This window comes from Alexandromys fortis, unplaced genomic scaffold (genome assembly GCF_014885135.2).
Source record: "Alexandromys fortis isolate MF-2015 unplaced genomic scaffold, M_Fortis_MF-2015_v1.1 scaffold_96, whole genome shotgun sequence".
Lineage (NCBI taxonomy): Eukaryota > Metazoa > Chordata > Mammalia > Rodentia > Cricetidae > Alexandromys > Alexandromys fortis.
The window spans coordinates 1,804,004-1,822,722 of record NW_026068053.1 but is presented as its reverse complement, the minus strand read 5'-3'; the positions used below and the strand labels follow the sequence as shown (position 1 = coordinate 1,822,722).

General features: G+C 38.7%; 1 protein-coding gene across 1 annotated transcript in view; it reads right to left on the bottom strand.

Moving 5' to 3' along the window:
• Positions 1-270, bottom strand: part of LOC126487116 (translation initiation factor IF-2-like) — a 38,977-nt gene extending 38,707 nt beyond the window's left edge. Inside the window, 1 exon segment of the mRNA XM_050119772.1 lies at positions 35-270. Coding sequence (XP_049975729.1) covers positions 35-270 — 236 coding nt within the window.
• Between the last annotated feature and the right edge of the window lie 18,449 nt (positions 271-18,719).

Genomic DNA, 18,719 nt, shown 5'->3' with positions numbered 1-18,719 from the left:
TTCAGTTTGGCGATGGTGTCTGAGATCTTTTTACCTTTGTCGGGCAATTTGCAAATGAATTTTTCGTTGCGCAAAAGTCTCTCCTGGCGCCTCAACCTCTCCCGCAGCTCCGCCGAACTCCGCTGCCCCAAGTCCTCGGGAGCTGGGGGCTCGAAGCCGCGGGGCAGCGAGAACAGGCTGGCGCGGCGGGCAGGGTTCCGCGGCGGGGCCCACAGCGGGCGCAGGCTCCGCGGCCGGCGGCGACTCTGGTGCGGGAGCGGGAGTCGCCATTTTCCCGGAAGAGCGCCCAAACTTTCATCTTCTTCAACTTGCTTGGGTACTCCAAATTTAAGGAGCTTACTAAAGCCAAAAGAATAAGAGAAGAAAACCACAAATGTCTCCTCTAGCTTCCAGTAAATAAGATCATATCTCGAAGCAGAAATAAAGAAATTAACATGATATTATATAGCATGGAGACTTCAAAAGAATAATCAAATGTAAACAAATAAAACCACAAGTAAATGACAACGTCCAAATAATACATCTTGGATTTAAAACCTTGATTGTCTGCGGTCTGCCCTACAGCTCTGCCACTGGGTTGGATTGTATTTTCCTGTCCCCATCAGCAAAGAGTGTAATATTTTGACAAGAGTGCATCGCTCTGGAGCCCTCCCAATCCTCTAAACCTGCTGTGAAGAAGGCTTTGATAAATTCTGTAAGTTGCCTTTGTAGAAGGCTCTAATTAATGGTGAAGGCATGGGATGATATTTCAGCAGTCTGAACCCCAGAATTTGGGTTAACATTTCATAGGTGAAATGAGGATGGCAGTCATAGTGCACATGTCCTCTGGCAGTACTAATTCCAATAAAAGTCATATGCTTGTCACCACAAAGCTCTGGAAAGAAATGACATAAGACTTAAAAAATTCCTATGAGCTCCGTTTGAGAGTTTTGCCTCATTAGACTTCCATGAACAGAGTAACACAGAAAGCAGAGTAACTCAACAATGTTCATTTTGACTTTTTATTTAGTGTTTGTTTGTTTATTTATGGAATGTATATGTGCCTGTGGTGGTGTTCACATGGAAGTTATAGAACATCCTGAAGTACTTGGTCCTCTTTTTCTATTGTGTGTGACCTGGGAACCAAACACAGCTTATTGGGTTTGGTGATGAGTGCCTTAACCTGCTAAGCCATTTTGTTGCCCCCAAACAAGATTTTTCAGGTTTTAAAAATATGATGAAGCAGAGACTTGAAGAAAGAAATATCATGTTCTCAATGGACTTGGGAAGTAAAGCCCTTTATGGTCCCTCTGACCAGGAAAAAGAAATCTCATAATATACACGAGACTTTCTTTTCTGACTTCAGATTAGCAATGGGTTATGATGGTTTGAATAGGTATGGCCTCCATAGACTCGTGTTTGAATGCTTGGTCCATAGGGAATGTTACTATTCGGTAGTGTGGCCTTGTTGGAATAGGTGTAGCTTTGTCTCTGTGGGGGTGGGATTTGAGGTCTCCTACTTTCCAATTACACCCAGTGTGACACATTCTCCTTTTGCTGCCTATAGATTAAGAAGTAGAACACTCATCTCCTTCCCCAGCATCATGTCTGCCTGCATGTTGCCATGTTTCTCATCATGATGTCAATTTACTAAACCTCTGAATCTGCAAGCCAGCCCCAATGAAATGTTATCTTTTATAAGAGATGCTGTTGTCATGATGTCTCTTCATAGCAATAGAAACCTTAACTAAGACATGGATTAAAAGGGAACCTACTAATGGAGTTCAAGACAAATAATTCAACTGAGACCTCTCCTTAGATGGCTTAAAGACAAGCCTGAGGAATGAAAATAACTATTAATTATTCAGAAAAGATCTCTCTTTTCTCTCTGCCTCCCTATGTAATTGTATTGGTGTGCATGAGTGTATGTAGGTATGCACTTATGTGTACATGCAGGTAGAGGCTAGAGATTGACCTTGGGTTTTCTTCCACAGGAGCCATCTTATCTTGATTTTGAGGCAAGGTTTCTACTGACATGGATTCACTGATCAGACTAGGTTTGCCTGAACCCACATGTTTCTGGCTCCCAGTGCTGGCATTACAATCATGCACCATTAATTTTGGTCTGAGTTCTGGGAATCAGATTTAGTTCATTGTACATTCAGAGAAAGCACTTTATTAACTGGGTATGCTTCCCAGCCCTGGGAATTTTTTTTTCATGTAAGTACACCAGGAAACACAGTAGTTTACTCCTGTTCTACTTTTACTTTTGTTGCTGTGATAAAGCAAAACAAAACTCTCAGCAAAACCAACTTAGGGAAAGAAAGGATTTATGAATACAAGTAGTTATAATTTCCTGTCACAGTCCATCAGTGAAAGAATTCATGGCAGGAACATGAAAGCAGGTCTTTTTGCTATTTCACACATTACCACCATCCCGCAACTCACTCCACAGACAACGAACTACAACAGGAACCTGGAGAATGCTGATGACTGGCTGGCTCTCAGATCCATCATAAAGCTCTTTCATACAGCTCAAAACAACTTGCCCGGAGCTGGGCGGTGGTGGCTCACACCTTTAATCCCAGCACTCGGGAGGCAGAGGCAGGTGGATCTCTGGGAGTTCGAGGCCAGCCTGGTCTACAAGAACTAGTTCCAGGACAGGCTCCAAAACCACAGAGAAACCCTGTCTCGAAAAACAAAACAAAACAAAACAAAACAAAACAACAACAACAACAAAAAAAAAACTTGCCCGGGAAAGCAGTAAGTAACATCACCTACTGTCAATTCTTCACAGACGTGTTGATCAATCAATGTAATCTACACAATGAGATTGTGTAGATTTTTACTTCTCAAGTAACTTTCAGGATTTATCAAGTTAAGCTACCTATGACACCTTTGTAATAAAAAAAAAAAAGGGTTTTCTATTAAAGCATGTAGAAAAATGTCACCCATACTGCTGGTGGCTGCCAGAGGAGCAACAGGTGGCAACTAAAGTTCAAGGTGTGAGCCCACCAGTAGGAAGCTCTCTTATGGGTCAATCTCAGACAGGCAAGGCCCTGAAACAACAGTAGATGCCCACTGCCTGTAATGTAGTGTGTTTATCTCATGGGAACATCCCATTCTCCTTAGCAGTTTCACCTGTGGATTATTATGAAGATGATTCTTCCCTAAGCTGTTCTGTTTAATTGATAGTAATAATGTTAGCATATACAGAGTTTCAGTGAATCAAATAAGTACACGAAAATGTTAGACAGCTAGAGTTTATGATTTTAGCCTAAGGAACTGCATTAGATCACAGCTCATGTTAATGATTAAGAAAAACAGTTGTGTCCCAGGTGGCCCAGCTAGCTTAAATTCTTTTAACCTTAATGTTGGGAAATATATTCACAGGTTTCAAAGTGTATAATTGCTGAAACAAAACTTTGAAAATAATTTCAAGTCAAACTAAGATATTTTGTCAAATAGTTTTGAGGAGAAAAATGCAAGGAAATAATCTAAAGTTTTAGAAAGGCACATAGTTTAAGGTCAGGAAATGAGAACAAAGCAGCCCAATTATTACTAGCTCACATACTTTTCTTCTTAGGATCTGTTGAGGACCAAAGGTGGTGATTAAGTCTTTATACCCATTTCTGCCCTCAGTCTCTTGATAAAAAAATCTGATGATGAGTGGATATGTACCCTAAAGATTTAAAGTAGAGCTAACTGATTCTCTTTCCTAAATAAAAGTCTAGATTTGTGATTCCTATAAGATTTCTCATAAGATTACCATTCAAGGTGAGTAATAAAATAATTGACTGTTTCTTTGTAGCTGCAAAATGCAGTCTTCAAGTAAAAGACCTGACAGGGAAGAATAATTTGCTTGCCCACAAGTTGCTTAGGTATGAACATACATGGGTTTTTGGGATAACTTTTTCACCTGTAATACATAAAATGTTTAATCATGTAAGAGATATGGGAAACATGCTGTTTTTTACTGTTTGTTTAGTATTCATTACAATCATTCATTTGAAAGAGAACGTAACCATATTGCAATTTTTATATTTCCTAAAAGATTTTGCTGGGCTGTATAAGCTGTAAGGGAAAGAATAAATATAGAGTTAAAATGGGTTAGAAGAAAAACATCAAGAATGAGAGATTTAAAAGGGAAACATCAAGAATGAGAGAAGGAATAGAAAATGCAAAAGAAGAATAAAGAAAAGGTTTGAAGGAAACCATTAACAGAGTGTGTATTTTTCCCCTTAACCCCTCAGACAAAGAAGTCTTAGTATGTGCCACTGCCCCAGGCAGCACTACCATACCTGGTTAAAAGTTAGTTGACAAACATATTCAGAAAAAAATAAATTGAATGAAATTATTTAATATGACACTGAAGTATTCATTCTAATTGTGTTTCACATGATAAATATGTGGAGTAAAATAAAAACTGTATAGAAAGCAGACAGAAAAAGAGGGAAACTGAATTTCTAGGCATAAAATGATAATAGCAAAGGATAAAATTCACTGGAAGAAATAAAAAGAAAATCAGATTATGGAAATAAATCACAAATTATATCAGAAGGAAATAACCCAAGTAAGGCACAAACTGAAAGGAAATCTGACAAAATGAAGATAGCTCTGTCTCCCTTACTGTAGCTTGGACTGACTATAGAGCCCGGAAGGAAAGGTGTGAGGAAAGGGGCAGATACTAAATTTCAGAAAATAATAGTGAAAGTTTACCACTCTAAAAATGTATTTTATATAAATATGTGCATATGCTTGTTTACATGTATGGGTGTACACGTGAGGGTACACATGTGTGTAGAGGCCTTTCTCTTGGTCATTGAGATGGGGACTAACAAGTCATGTCGGGTCTCCCAGTGAATCCCTCGTCACTGGAATTACAGAAGGCCCTGGACACCGACTCAGTGTCCGTGTTCATTCTTGAGCTTCAGACTCTAGTCTTCACGCTGTCGCAGCACAGACTGCATCCACTGAGCTGATTTTCATTTACTATTTTTAATGAAACTTCTAAACACAGAGTAATGAAGCTCAGTGAGCCTCAGCCTCATTACAACAGAAAAGGCAAACACTTAGGGACATTACCATCCAATTCTCAGAGAATCTGATGGAGAGAAAATCTTTCTGGTTTCTGGCAGAAAAACTGTATTTCACACACAGTTGAACAAAGATAATGATTATTCAGGAAAAAAGGGATGGAATTTATCAAGGCCCTACTAAGACAGTTTCCACAGCAATGGATGTTACTAAATTTGGGATTCCTTATAATTATGGAACCAATTCATCAAGAAGATGAAGTATCCATAATGTGCCCAGGCTCCCAGTGGAAGAGTGAGATAATTGATGTAAAGCTGGCAGGATGAAGACATGGACAGAGGCAGCTAGTACTAGACCTGCACACCGCAGTGCTGTTTTTCTTGGTAATTATTTGATGGGGCTGACAGAAAATCTGTAACACTGTGATGACTTCAGACACCACGACTCAATGACTCTATAGGATACTCCACACAAAGACAGCCCAGCTGAATATACACCAGATCAAGTCTGATAGAAACGTAAGCATATTGTCACATTTTAGGTAATACAATAAGGCTTCACCCTTAAAATGTGCAGTCAGCCGGCAGTGGTAGCAGCACATAAGGAGGCAGATCTCTGTGAGTTTGAAGCCAGTATGGGAGCCAGCCTGGTCTACAGAGTGAGTTCCAAGGACAGTCATTATACACAGAGAAACCCTGTTTTGAAAAACCCAAATAAATAAATTAATTAAGTTAAAAAATAAAAGAAAGTAAAAAAGAAAGAAATGGGCAAAGTCATATTGAGATGTTGAGCTTAACAAAATTTAATCAGATATTTTATTAACAAGTTTATTTTAAAATGCTCAATGAGGGACAAGTAAAATCATTACAGTGCTCAATTAAATGCATATAAATTCATCAGCATACTGTAAACAAAAACAAATGATGCTATGATGAAATCATGAGGGCTATTAGAAAGAGATTTTGAGTTGAATGAAAAAGTAAAATGAAAATACATCAAATTGTTAAGGCAGAACAAATGAGACACTTATAGCATTAAATATGTGTTTAAGAAAGAAATATTGATTTCTGAGCTACAGTGATGCCTCCACCCTTCAGAGTATTTGTGACTCTTGCAGAGGAACCAGATTTGATTCTGAGCAGCTGTTGGCTCACAAACATGTATTGACTCTACTTTCAGGGACTGTGATTCTCTCATAGGATCTCCTTTAGCACCAGGTGGGTGTGTGATATACATACATACATACATACATACATACATACATACCAGAAAAGAGATTGTAAACATAATGTAAGTTTTTTAAATTATAATTAACTCAATGAGTTGACCCACGTTTCTACATGGAAAAGGTAGTAAAGTATGGATAAACAAAAGCTGAAAATTGAGCCTGGAGAACGCTTCTGTTCTCATGAAGGGATGGATGCCGTTCCTAATCAGGGATCTCAAAGTAACCTATAACTCCAGCTCCAGGGGATAATTCTTGGGTCCCCCCCCCCCAGATATCACTTACACACACACACACACACACACACACACACACACAAAACCCCAACCGAATAAATTTTTTAAAAGATAAAATATTAAAGCTGAGAGTAAGCATTTAAGCAAATCATAAAAAGAAACAAAAAACCAGAAAGGTGATTAAACACACACATGTTACTTCGGGGGGGTGGTCATGAAACACAGGATATCCTTACACTTCTATGCAATTGAAGATGTTTAACTTGAATTTCTTATCTTCCTCTATCTGTTGAATACTAGCATTGCAGTTGTGTGGTCTACATCTGATTTATTTGGTGCCAGGTCTTCATGTATGATAAACATGTAATCTACTAACTGAGCCACAACTCAAAACACACAGAATTGTACTCTTCAGGAACAAATTATTTAGCCAATATCTGTTTAATTAGATTTTTTAAAAACATAAGTGCTTAGGGTTATGAAGCTGTGGTGGTCATTGCTGTAGTGCAGTAGCCTCATACTTGGATAGGACTAGCGATTGTTTTCCTCCCCTGGACACTAGCATGGTTCATGTCCTCCAGTTCCCATATTCAAATTGAATGGTCTCTTCAGCAATAAGGATTTATCTTTACTCTCTGAGTGGCAACTTGGCAAGTGGAAACATTAGCTGTTGATGATAATTTTTTGGAAGTCTTTTGAACAGTCATGCCCTATATGGTGTTTTTTGTAAGATAATCTAAGGCTCTGGAGTAGAGCATTGTCAGTTCAGGTAAGTAAATTTAACTTACACTACATATGTATTTTTTTACACAGACTTATCTGTATTATATATAAAATTAGGTAATATACAATGTCTTGACTATTTCAGATGTGCTTTAACAATTTTTTTTGTTTTTCCTTCCCTCCTCTTTCATGTTGATCCTTCCTTTCTAATTAAAACTTCTTTTCTACTTCACACCTTGCTATACCCCTCTCCCTGCCCCATATTTTCCCTTTCTTACTTTCCTAGTTTCTGTGGTTACTCCAGGTTACAGACTTAAATCTCAAGATTAAAGACTATGAACAAGTAATGAGAAAGAATTCATGATGTTTTTTTTTATAGTCTGGGTTACTATTTTATATAAATTTTCATGTTTGATCCTTTTAGCATTCAAATTTTATGATTTGACTTTTCTTTATATATGCATAGTTTTCATAATGTATATGTATAACATTTTTATTATCCATTCCTCAGTTGAAGGCTATCTGGGTTGTTTACACTTCCTAGCTAGTATGACTAGAATGGTAATAAAGGTGAATGAACATGTATCCTTGGAGTAGAGTGTGTAATCTTTGAACATATGCCAGTGGGTGGAATAGCTGGGTCATATGGCACATTGACTTTTTGCAAGTTAAGAGTTCTCTACACTAATTTCCAGAGCAGCTAGAACTCTAGCCTTAGGAGATCTGTTATCTTTTGGATTCTGTGGTAATGCACATACCTTGACACAAACTCACATGCATGTACATAATCAAAATAAAAATATATCTCAAAATGAAAGAAGGAAGAAAAGAAGCAAGAAGTTGACAGATTGGGGTGGTGAGAAGATCAGTGGGTAAACCGTAACTGAGATGGTGAATCTGAGTTTGGTACCTAGGACCCACATAGTAGAATGAGAGAACTGACTACCATAAGATGACCACTCTCCTCCAAACCTGCACCATAGCACGAGTGTTCCTCATATAGAAACAAATAAAAAATGAATAAATACAAACAATAAAAATTGTTACTTTCACAGTAAAAGGAAACTAAAAATAAAGGGTTGATCCATGGTAAGGGGGCAGATATGGGGCTAATAAGATGACTCAACAGATAAAACTGTTTGCCTTCAAGCCTGAGTTGCTGGGTTCCATCCCTGAAACTCATCTGATGGAGAGAAGCAATGCCTATAAGTTGTCTCCCAACTTCTACATGAAACTGAGGCACATTCACACATACACTGAGTAAGTCTATTATGTAAAAGACATGACATGGTGTATCTGAAGATGTCTTCACATGAGATGATGAACAAGAATAGTCAGAACAATAAAGTGTCAGACCTCAGGGATGAACTGACAAGACAGATGGACAAAAAGGAAGAGGAAGAGCCTGATAATACAAAAAGGAGCCTCTGTGACACAACCCCAGCCAGTGCGAGCAGGGGCAGCAGAAATCTCACAGGGACGGTAAATCTGGGGCCTGATAGAAACAGGGACCTTGCAACCATAAGCCTCAGTCTCGGTTTCTGGTGAGATAAGTTTACTTTCCTGGGCCAGCCACAGAGAGGAGATCTGTTTAGTATTTCCCGCTTTGTCAGGAGGAGCTTCTGTGAGAAATATGTAACTAACATTAACATGTCAATGATCACAAAACATTGCTCAGTTAGCATTGGTAAACACCAGTAATTTTACTCCAAGGCATTACCCAGAGAATGGGACATATATTCCCATTAGCTAACTACATATGGAGCTAGAAGTAAGGTCCAATGTGGACCCAAAAATGGTAGTGATACTGACAGTGTCTTAAGTAACTGTCTAGGCTAGGTTCTGGATGGACTCAGATTGGGTAAACAGAAGGATTGCTACTGAAACTCAAACTCCATATCCCTCAGAAATCTTATAAAACAGGGTTCTGTTTGTCAAGAAACGCCATCACCTTCCTTATCTGCTGTCTACAGCCAACTACCTCCGGCAAGGGTATCCAGTTTCCAACATGCTTGTAACAGATTGAAGTCCCCATGCTCATTCACAAGCTGTTCTGGCCTACATTGCAGTTCTTGATGCTCTAATTCCCAGGTTGTTTTGGCTCACACATGCTCCCCACCTCTAAATGTTCCCTTAAAACTGGGAAGGTTCTTTCTATGATTTTATTGCCCCTGCTCTTGCCATTTGATTCTCCAATAAACCTTTCTTTCTGTCTAGAGAGTTGTCTAGTTCCGTGGTTTCATAGCTCCTTCACATATACTGGAGAGATGCCTCATGGGTAGGAGAGCTCACTTCTCCATCAGAGACTGGCACTCAATTCCCAGGACCCATACTTGATTACTTGATGTTTCACAAACACCTCTACCTCTCAGTCCAATGACACCCAATTCCAAACAACCCTCACTACCACCTCCCCTCTCCTCCCATACTGTTCAAAAATACAGTTTTTAAAATATATACAAATATTAAAGTACTGTATTCATAGTCACTACAATTGTGCTCTAATGTCCTTCAACAGATGGATGACAAATTGACACATACTTATTGTCATAGTAATTTTTGATTGTCAACTTGATTCAGCTTAGAATCACTCTTAAAGAGAGTCTGGATGAGAAATTATCTAGGTCAGGTTTACCTATAGGCATATGTGGGGAATTGTCTTGACTGCCATAATTAATGGGAAATAATTCAGCCTGAATGTAGGTGGTATCATTCCCTGTTTGGGGGCTCTGGACTGTATAGGAATGGAGAAAGTTAACTGAGTAATGTATATGTGTTCATTTATTTCTCTCTGCCATTGAATATGAATGTGATGTGTCCAGCAGGTTCAATTTCCTGCTTTGACTTTCCCCAATGACAGGCTGTAAAGGTGGATATATACACTAAATAAACTGTCCTCTCTAAGTTGTTTTTTGTCAGAGTGTTTCATTATAACAACAAGAATAAAACTAGGACACATATGTTAGACAGAGAAGGCTGTGACCAGGACCCAGATTCCCCCTGCTGCAAGCAGGATGGAAAATAGCATCCAACATTCCAGCCATTCTGGGTTCTAGATAGCTTGACTGCGTCCAGAAAGACTTCTGCAACATAGTCTAAATCCACTATGCCCCATATCACAGCAAATATGTTAATTAAACATGCTTCCTTGTTATGTGGCATCTTCTAGTTTTCTTTTTCCTAGCAAAAGGACTATCTTGGTTTGTTTTGTTGTCAAATAGATACACATGGAAAATGAAATAGCAATTAAAATTGCCTTAATTAAGGATGACTGACCATTTGGTATTGGATAACTAATTGGTGTGCTCTTCCCTAGGGGAGACATTTTTTTTTCTCTCTCATCATTCCTTACTTTCCTGTATTTCTCTATATCTCAAGGCCTTTCCTGGTCCATGTTGTCAGATCTGTTGTTGTACATGTTCAGCTCATGTTTAAGTAGTAAGTCATGCAATACCATTATACAGACTGAGCAGATTGCATTTATGTATTTAAAAGCATATATGTGTATACATACACTAATGTGTGTTTTACTATAATCCTTGAGGAAAGAATTTGAAAGAGAGTAAGGAGAGGTATAAGGGAGGCTTTGGAGAGCAAAAAGGAGAGAGCGAGATAATGTAATTATAGTATAATATAAAAATATAAAATAAATTATTTTAACATTATCTCAATTAGATTGGTCTCTGATCATTTCTATCAGACATTTTATTAACTGGAAATTGTTGCAGAAGGGCTCAGCCCACTGTGTCTGGTGACATTCATAGGCAGATGACCTAGGCCATGTAAGAAAGGTAGAAGTGGTTGACTGAGAAGCCAAGGACAAAGGCACTGGGTTTTGATTCTACTCCATGTACTGGCTTTGTGGGAACCTAGTCTGTTTGGATCCTCACCTTCCTAGACATGGATGGAGGGAGGAGGAACTTGGACTATCTTGGTTTGTTGGTTAATAATAATAATAATAATAATAATAATAATAATAATAATAATAATAATAATAATAAAAGAAAGGTAGAAGTGGAAAGAGTAATTCATATTTTTCTATGGTCTCTCTTTCAGTTCCTACCCTCAGGTTTCTCCTTGAGTTCTTACCTTGGCTTCTGTAGATGGTTGCTTTGTTTCTGTAAGTGAAATAACACCCTCCTACAAGTTACTTTGGGTCATAATGTTTATCACAGTCCTGGAAAACAAATGAGCACAGGGAACTTATAATAATAAAAAAAAAAAAACTTTACTCTGCCTCAGTCCTGAAACATTCTGCTTTCAGACCCCTGTTTTTACAAATTACCTCATTGTTAAAGGTTTATCCATCTTGATATATCTCATGAACATATCCTTTCTTCCTCCCAAAGTCTGGCAGTTAAAATGAAATTGTCATCAATATCAAAAGGAATGAAAGACTGGGCACATGGTAACTTCGGCAAACTCTTAAGTGGTGCACTAGTGAAGGAAAGAGACCCTAAGTATATTAGACAGCATATAATTGCCCTGACTTGAAATTTTGGGAAAGGATCAGGAATAAAGAAATTTTACCTCTCTATTGTCATTGCTGGTGGAAAAGCATAGTACGAGACATCTGGGATCAGTTTCATATTGACAATGGTGTTCTAGAATTGTATACCAAAAGCAAATTTCTATAACTATATGTCAAAAGCAACATTAATTTTACTTTCTGTAAACTTTTCTAAAAAGCTAAAAATCCATTGAAAGCACCAAATGCTTGGACACTTCACAGAAAGAAAGAAATGTCAGGAATTACACATAAAAATAGTTACAAATATTGTCTATCAAAATCAGTCATTAAACTATTGTAAGTTAAAGCCATTGTGCTATATAATTGCATGTCAATATAATAACCCACAAACCAGCATACATACAACCAATGAGAGGTAGAGACAACAATAGTTTGTGGTTGGTCTTTCAAAACGGTACATTAGCTATGAAAAATACTTTAGCTAGTTCTCTTAAGACATGATATTCTTTTATCATATCAACCTAGTAACTGAACTCATGCACGTGCTAGAGAAAAATGAAAACATACATTTACACTGTTAAGATATGGTAATGATGGAGGAGAGGTTCCATAGAGGGTTACAGTACCTTGTTTGAATCATTCCTCAGCTTTGTCACCATGCAACAAGCAGGTCTGGGAGAAGTGGGAAAAGCTTCAGTCCTGACAGATAGAGCAAGGAAGGATTCTACGGGAAGAAGCCATGTATTCTGAGGAAGTACCCTCCCTTAATATGTGACATGCTAAATGACCAAGGTAGGAGGGTAGAGCATAAGTGACTTGTGGCTTAGGCTACTTTACACTGGTAAGGAGAGGAAATAAAATCTGAGCAGGCAGTTTAAAGAAGGCCCTTAAAAATGTTCTTATTTCTGAACAGTAATCCCAGTACATTCTTGATTCTGTTTAGGCATGAGGACAGGTATGCCAGAAGGGAGCTCTGGCTTCTTGATATATTGATTATATTGATAACATAGATATGAACACCACATGTGTTCATCTTACGTGTGACTGAAACTGAGGGTCACTTAGACAGTATATATCTGAGTCATCTGGATTAGACTGACACCCCCCAAATCTTGCCAAATTCCCTCCCATACGTCTTAGAAACAGCCTCTAGAGTGGTGTAAATGGAACCCTATTTTGGAGAACCACTCTTGCTATACAAGATTTCTGTCTTTTCTTTCTCTCCTCTGAGGTTCACTCCTTTCTAAACTCACCTGATATTATATTTAAAATGACCCTGAGAGTTTATGAGAAAACAATTCCAGAAACCACTAATTTGACGTGATTGTGGCAACTGTTGAATTGGCTAGCACCATAGCTCCTCAAGCTCTGTAACCCCAAGACAAGAGACAAGAAAGCCTCTGTACCTCCTAAGAAGCCATGCTTCTGATATCAGCACAGGCAGTTTTCTTCAAGAGTGAGGCTTGGATAACATGACCCATGTGACATGGTCATACTCAGGATAACATTGAAAAGTAAAAACAAGGAAGAAAAAAATATAAGTTTTGATGCTGAGAAAAAAAAAAGTCCTATTTTAAGTTCTTTGCTTATTTATCTTAACTTTCCTAATTTTCTTTCTTCCTTCCTCCCTTCTTCCCTCCCTCCCTCCTCTTTCTTTCTTTCTTTCTTTCTTTCTTTCTTTCTTTCTTTCTTTCTTTCTTTGATGGAGGAAGGTCATTGGCTAATAAAGAAACTGGCTTGGCCCATTTTATTGGTTAGAACATAGGTGGGTGGAGTAAACAGAAGAGAATGCTGGGAGGAAGAGGAAGTGAGGTCAGAAGTAATGCAGCTCCTCTCAGAGCCAGACGCCTCAGGCAGAGATGCCAGGCTCCGCTCTCCCAGGCAGCTCCGACCCAGGATGGATGTAGGCTAGAATCTTCCCGGTAAGCGCACCTTGGGGTGCTTATACACATTATTAGAAATGGGCTAGTCCAGGTGCGAGAATTAGCCTAGAAGAGGCTAGATAGCAATGGGCCAAGCAGTGCTTAAATGAATACAGTTTGTGTGTTGTTATTTCGGGCATGAGCTAGCAGGCGGCCAGGGTGCTGGGGACGCAGCCCCGCCGCCCTTATTTCAATCTTTCTTTCTTTCTTTCTTTCTTTCTTTCTTTCTTTCTTTCTTTCTTTCTTTCTTTCTTTCTTTCCAGGAAAACATTGACAATTGAAGCCTGGGGATTAAACTGGGATGTTTACTTCATAATAAGCAGTAAGTAAAATGCCCATTCTTTTAAAGCATGGTGTTCTAGAAGGCAGTGATAGATGCAGATTTTCTATTCAGAAAGTTCATCATCTTGCTGAGTTTATTTAATGGTACATTAAATACTGAGAATCCAGAATATTTTTCTTTTGATGAATCCAATAGAACTGTTCTGGAGAAGGTGTCCTTGAGAAGAAATACAGAAAAAGAATAGTGAGCCTATGTGCAGATAACATAATATGTCAGCCTGAGAAATGGTTTTTGTGGTGGAAGGCATTTCTTCAACAATGAAAATCAACAGAATGTTTGTCTATATAATATATTATGAAATAAGACTAGACAGAGACAAAGGAATTGAATTAAAAATATCTCCAGGAATTGATAACAACCATATTTGGCACTGGGATACCAATTATGCAGCTGTTTCCTTTAATTCATCTTTACCAATGTCAATGTTTTCAATATCGACTTCATATATAACTCTTAGGAGTACTGATGACCTACCTAGTCATGTGCTATGCACTTTGTGTTGTGTTAGAAAGGTGTCCCACCAACCCCGAAATGAGATACTGGTGATATATTCAAGGTCACAGAGGACTTCCAACCATTCTGCTTTCCTATTCTGTATGATCACACTGTGGTTTTCTACCTCCAATGTCCTACGGGTATCAGAAATCCTCTGGGTCTTAGAAACTGTCACACAATGTGGCAGACCCCTATTTGCAAAAATTTCCAATTACATTTATATTAATAACAATGATCTTGTAAAAATGATGTTTACTTCAAGCGATGTCCTTGGCCACTGGTAGTCCCCAGGCAGGAGGAAGATTAGGTGTAATTATATATGATAGGAGGGAGAGAGACAGAGAGAGAGAGAGAGAGACAGAGAGAGAGAGAGAGAGAGAGAGAGAGAGAGAGAGAGAGAGAGAGAGAGAATCACTGCAGAGTTGGAAGCCAATCCTGTGGAGGGGTTCATCTCTTAGGCTTCTGGAATATTGTTAAGAACTGGAAGATTTCTTTGGATCTTTGTTTTCCCACAGCCTCTGCACCACATTGTTTGAAGAACTTGAAGTGGTCAAATTTTAGTGGATTATTATTTTTATATGCTATTTTATAAACTTTGATAAATTTGTGCATAGCCTAAGTTACAAAGCAGACAAGACTGCCAGGCACACTGCCTTACTCCAGAAGGTTCTCTATTGAGTGCAGTATTATCTGCTGATTTCACAGACACTGATCACTTTTTAATTATCTGCTCATTCATCTGATCACCTAAAGAACATCTGGGAGTCTTTAGTGGTATTTTGTGAACAAGAATTGTATTAGACACAAGGTGAGAGAGGGGATAGTCCATTGATTTTGGCTCAGAAACCATTCATATATTTTAAGGCCTAATTTTCTACTTTAAATTAAAGCCTTGAAGTCATCTCTGTGATTTCTAAGACGTGAAACAGCCTTGACCCTGGAATTGAAATAAACACATGAAGTTTGTGAGCCCTTAAGGACCTAAAGAATAGATGTGATGGCAAATGAAGGCAGCTAACACAATGGTTCAGCTTCGTGGGAGACCAGTCTTGAAGATGGCACATGGAGAAAAAAGTCCATTCCCAAGCTTTGTTTCAACCTAAGGATGCTGCAGTAGAGAAGCATTGCCTCTTGGAGAGGTAAAATGCTTCACTTCTGGAAGAAGGCAGTTTAATCATAATCGGTGGCTCTGCCTCTCAGCCAAATGACCTCAAATGTGGGCATCTGAATACTGAAAACATGAAGTAGGAAAAAAAGACAGGGTGATCATGGATAAATGGTTAGGGAAGGAATTTCTTATCTAGAATGTGTTTCCAGTCTCCATCCAGTAAAGAAGTAAGAGTCCCAGCATAATCAGCATGAACTGGGCAAGTTGCTTATAGAGAGACAGTGTTGCTTTTTACGTAAGTATTCATTGTTAAAGTACAATGAACCAAGGCCTATAAAGCCACTTTGTAAAAAGGCCTTTCTCCAAGCCTGAAGGAATTCTGCTCCTCAGAACTCAATACCCACATGGTAGAAGGAGAGATAATGCTCCCAGAGGTTAGCCTCTGACCTTTACTTGAAGATCATGGCATATTCCCCCAGTTATAATAAGCAACATACATATTTAATTAAAAATATGAATTTTCCTTCTGAAATATTTTACTTTCTGAAATATCTTAGTTTAGTCTCTATCACATCCAAGAAAATATTTTTGATTAATCTTTGAAATCTCATGCATCACATATGTCTGTTATAAGTTATATTTATATTCTTCACAATCATAATTTGGGAGCATAAACAAATCTGAATCTTGATGATTTGCTTAGCCCATGCCAGGTTCTCTGTAGTTTTTGAAGATATGAATTTTTTAGTTATTATTTAGTACCCCCCCAATGATTTTAATTTTTTTACACCGATAATTAAATAAAAATTGTGTCCTTGTTAGCTATTCTGTTTTGTCAAACCACACTCTAATGATTGTCTACTGAAGTGGAGGTAGCATGGCACCTGCTGACTCCCTAGTACCTACTATTCTACAAGGCATAGGAATGCCACAACCACACACAAACATTCAATCCTGAGTCCTGTGCTTAATGATCAGCTTCTCAAGATTCTCTTCTCAGTGATTTGGTCTCTGGGCAAAAGCCATAACAGGCAGCCACACCACTATGTACAAAGAAGCTAAATGGCTGTGTTCTCTGAGCTTGCTTTAAACCTTCTTATCTTATTTCTGATAGCCATATGCTCATAACAACCTCTTTGCATTTTCTGTGCCATTTGAAAGTTTTGCTGGACGGTATAATTGACTCTTTTATATATATATGCACATGTCTGTGCATGTGTATTAGATGAGAGGAAGCTATATCATGGTTTGTTCTATTACTTTCAGACATATTCCTTTCAGTTAAAGTGTCTCAGAAAATCTTGATGTGGGATGCCCTTTTGTATGTTGTGAATATGTTTCATTATCATTGGTTAACAAAGAAGTTGATTTGGTCAGTAGTCAGACAGAATAGGGCCAAGCAGGAAATCCAAACACAGATAAAAGGAAAAAGAAGACAGTCAGAAAGATGCCAGCAGCTGCCAGAGATGCAAAATGTGAGGTAATGCCACGGCAATGTGGAAATACATAAATTAATAGAAATAGATTAAGCTTTAAGAATTAGTTAATAATAATCCTGAGCTAATGGGCCAAACAATTTGTAATCAGTATTAAGCCTCTGAGTGTTTATTCAGAAACTGGTAGGAGGGAGGGAGACATCCAGTTACAGAATCTGTAACTGTGCTGACAGCCAATAGTCCTCTGTCATCCATCCCCGTTTTCTATTCCCACCACAGTGAGGGATATAAAAACACATGGCCACACTTAGCTTTCTGTTTATTTTTTGTGGGGGTATTAAGTAATCAAACCAGACCCCTTTGCTTTGAAGAAAGCTCTCTTATCCACTGAACCTTCTCCCCAACCTTGTCTGGCTGCTGAGACAACATCTGGCCATGCTGCCCAAACTGCTTTTGAATGCACAATCCTGTTTGATGTCCCAGTGTTGAGATCAGGCTTGTACCATCACATAAAGAAAATCATTCTTTATTTTTTGTTAAAATTGTAAATTCTGTGATACAAATGCTCTACTGATGACTTTATTTTCTATTTTTCTCAAAGTATTAAGTCAGAAATAATTTATTAAACATCTACTGAGCAACAAGTAACTCTTCTGGGCCTGAGCATTCAGCAGTGAGGCCCACAGATAAAAAGCTCTACTTATTCATCAGGTTGAATTCTAAGACATTAAAAAAAAAAAAAAAAACTAGAGTGTAAACCCAACTTTGCTAAGTTCTACCAAAACCAAAAGACAGGAAGGGAAGGGCAAAGGTAGGAATGAGAGGGGAGAAGAATTGAAGGGAGAGAAAAGAAGAAGGAGAGATGTAAGGGAACATAAGGAAAGAACAGCAGTAACAGTAAGCAGGAGAAGTGAGACCCAGCAACTGGTGGTGAATGTAGCAGTTTCTAAAGTGTGAAGTACCTAAAGAATACATCATTCAATTATCCTTGTAAAGGAAACACACGTATATGAAGGAAACCAAGTGAGAAGTGCTGAAAGCAGGCATACCAAGAATGAGGATGGGGAGAGCAGAGATATAGTCAAGAATGAGCATTTTTTGCCAACAGCTCCTCAGCTAGGAGTGGAGTTTGGCGAGCCCCTCCCCAATCCATGTTGGAATTTTTGCTGGCTTGATCTATTGTAGGTTTTGTACGTGTGGCCACAGTCACTATAATGTGTGCAATGGGACTATCATGCCCAGAAAGCAGTGTTTTGCAACAGCCCTCAGCAACTTCTGGCTCTTCCAGCTCCATCTTCCAGCTCCATCTTTTCCACTGATCCCAATGAAGGGAGGATGCATGCAGCAGCAGCTGGAGAAACCAACTCTCTGCAGTTAAATCAGCTGTGGGACTCTCATTGAGCGCCATCTACTGGCAGTGGCTTTTTCATGCTCATAAGAGAAAAAGGCAATTATGGGAATGTCTTGGAGCACACGTGACCTCTCAGGATACTGACTTTAGGAACAAGTGCAAACAGAGAAGCTTCTCAATTTCAGGAGGTTCCATTTATTAATTGTTGCTCTCAGTTCTGTGCTACTGGAGTTCCTGATATCAGTAGGATCGCTGGGAGTTTCTCTCCATTTAGTTAGATAGGTTCAGTCCATTATCATCATGATGGGGAGCATGGCGGCAGGCTTGACAGGCAGACATGATGCTGGAGCTGAGAGTTTTATATCTTGCAGGCAGCAGGAAGTCGACTGAGAC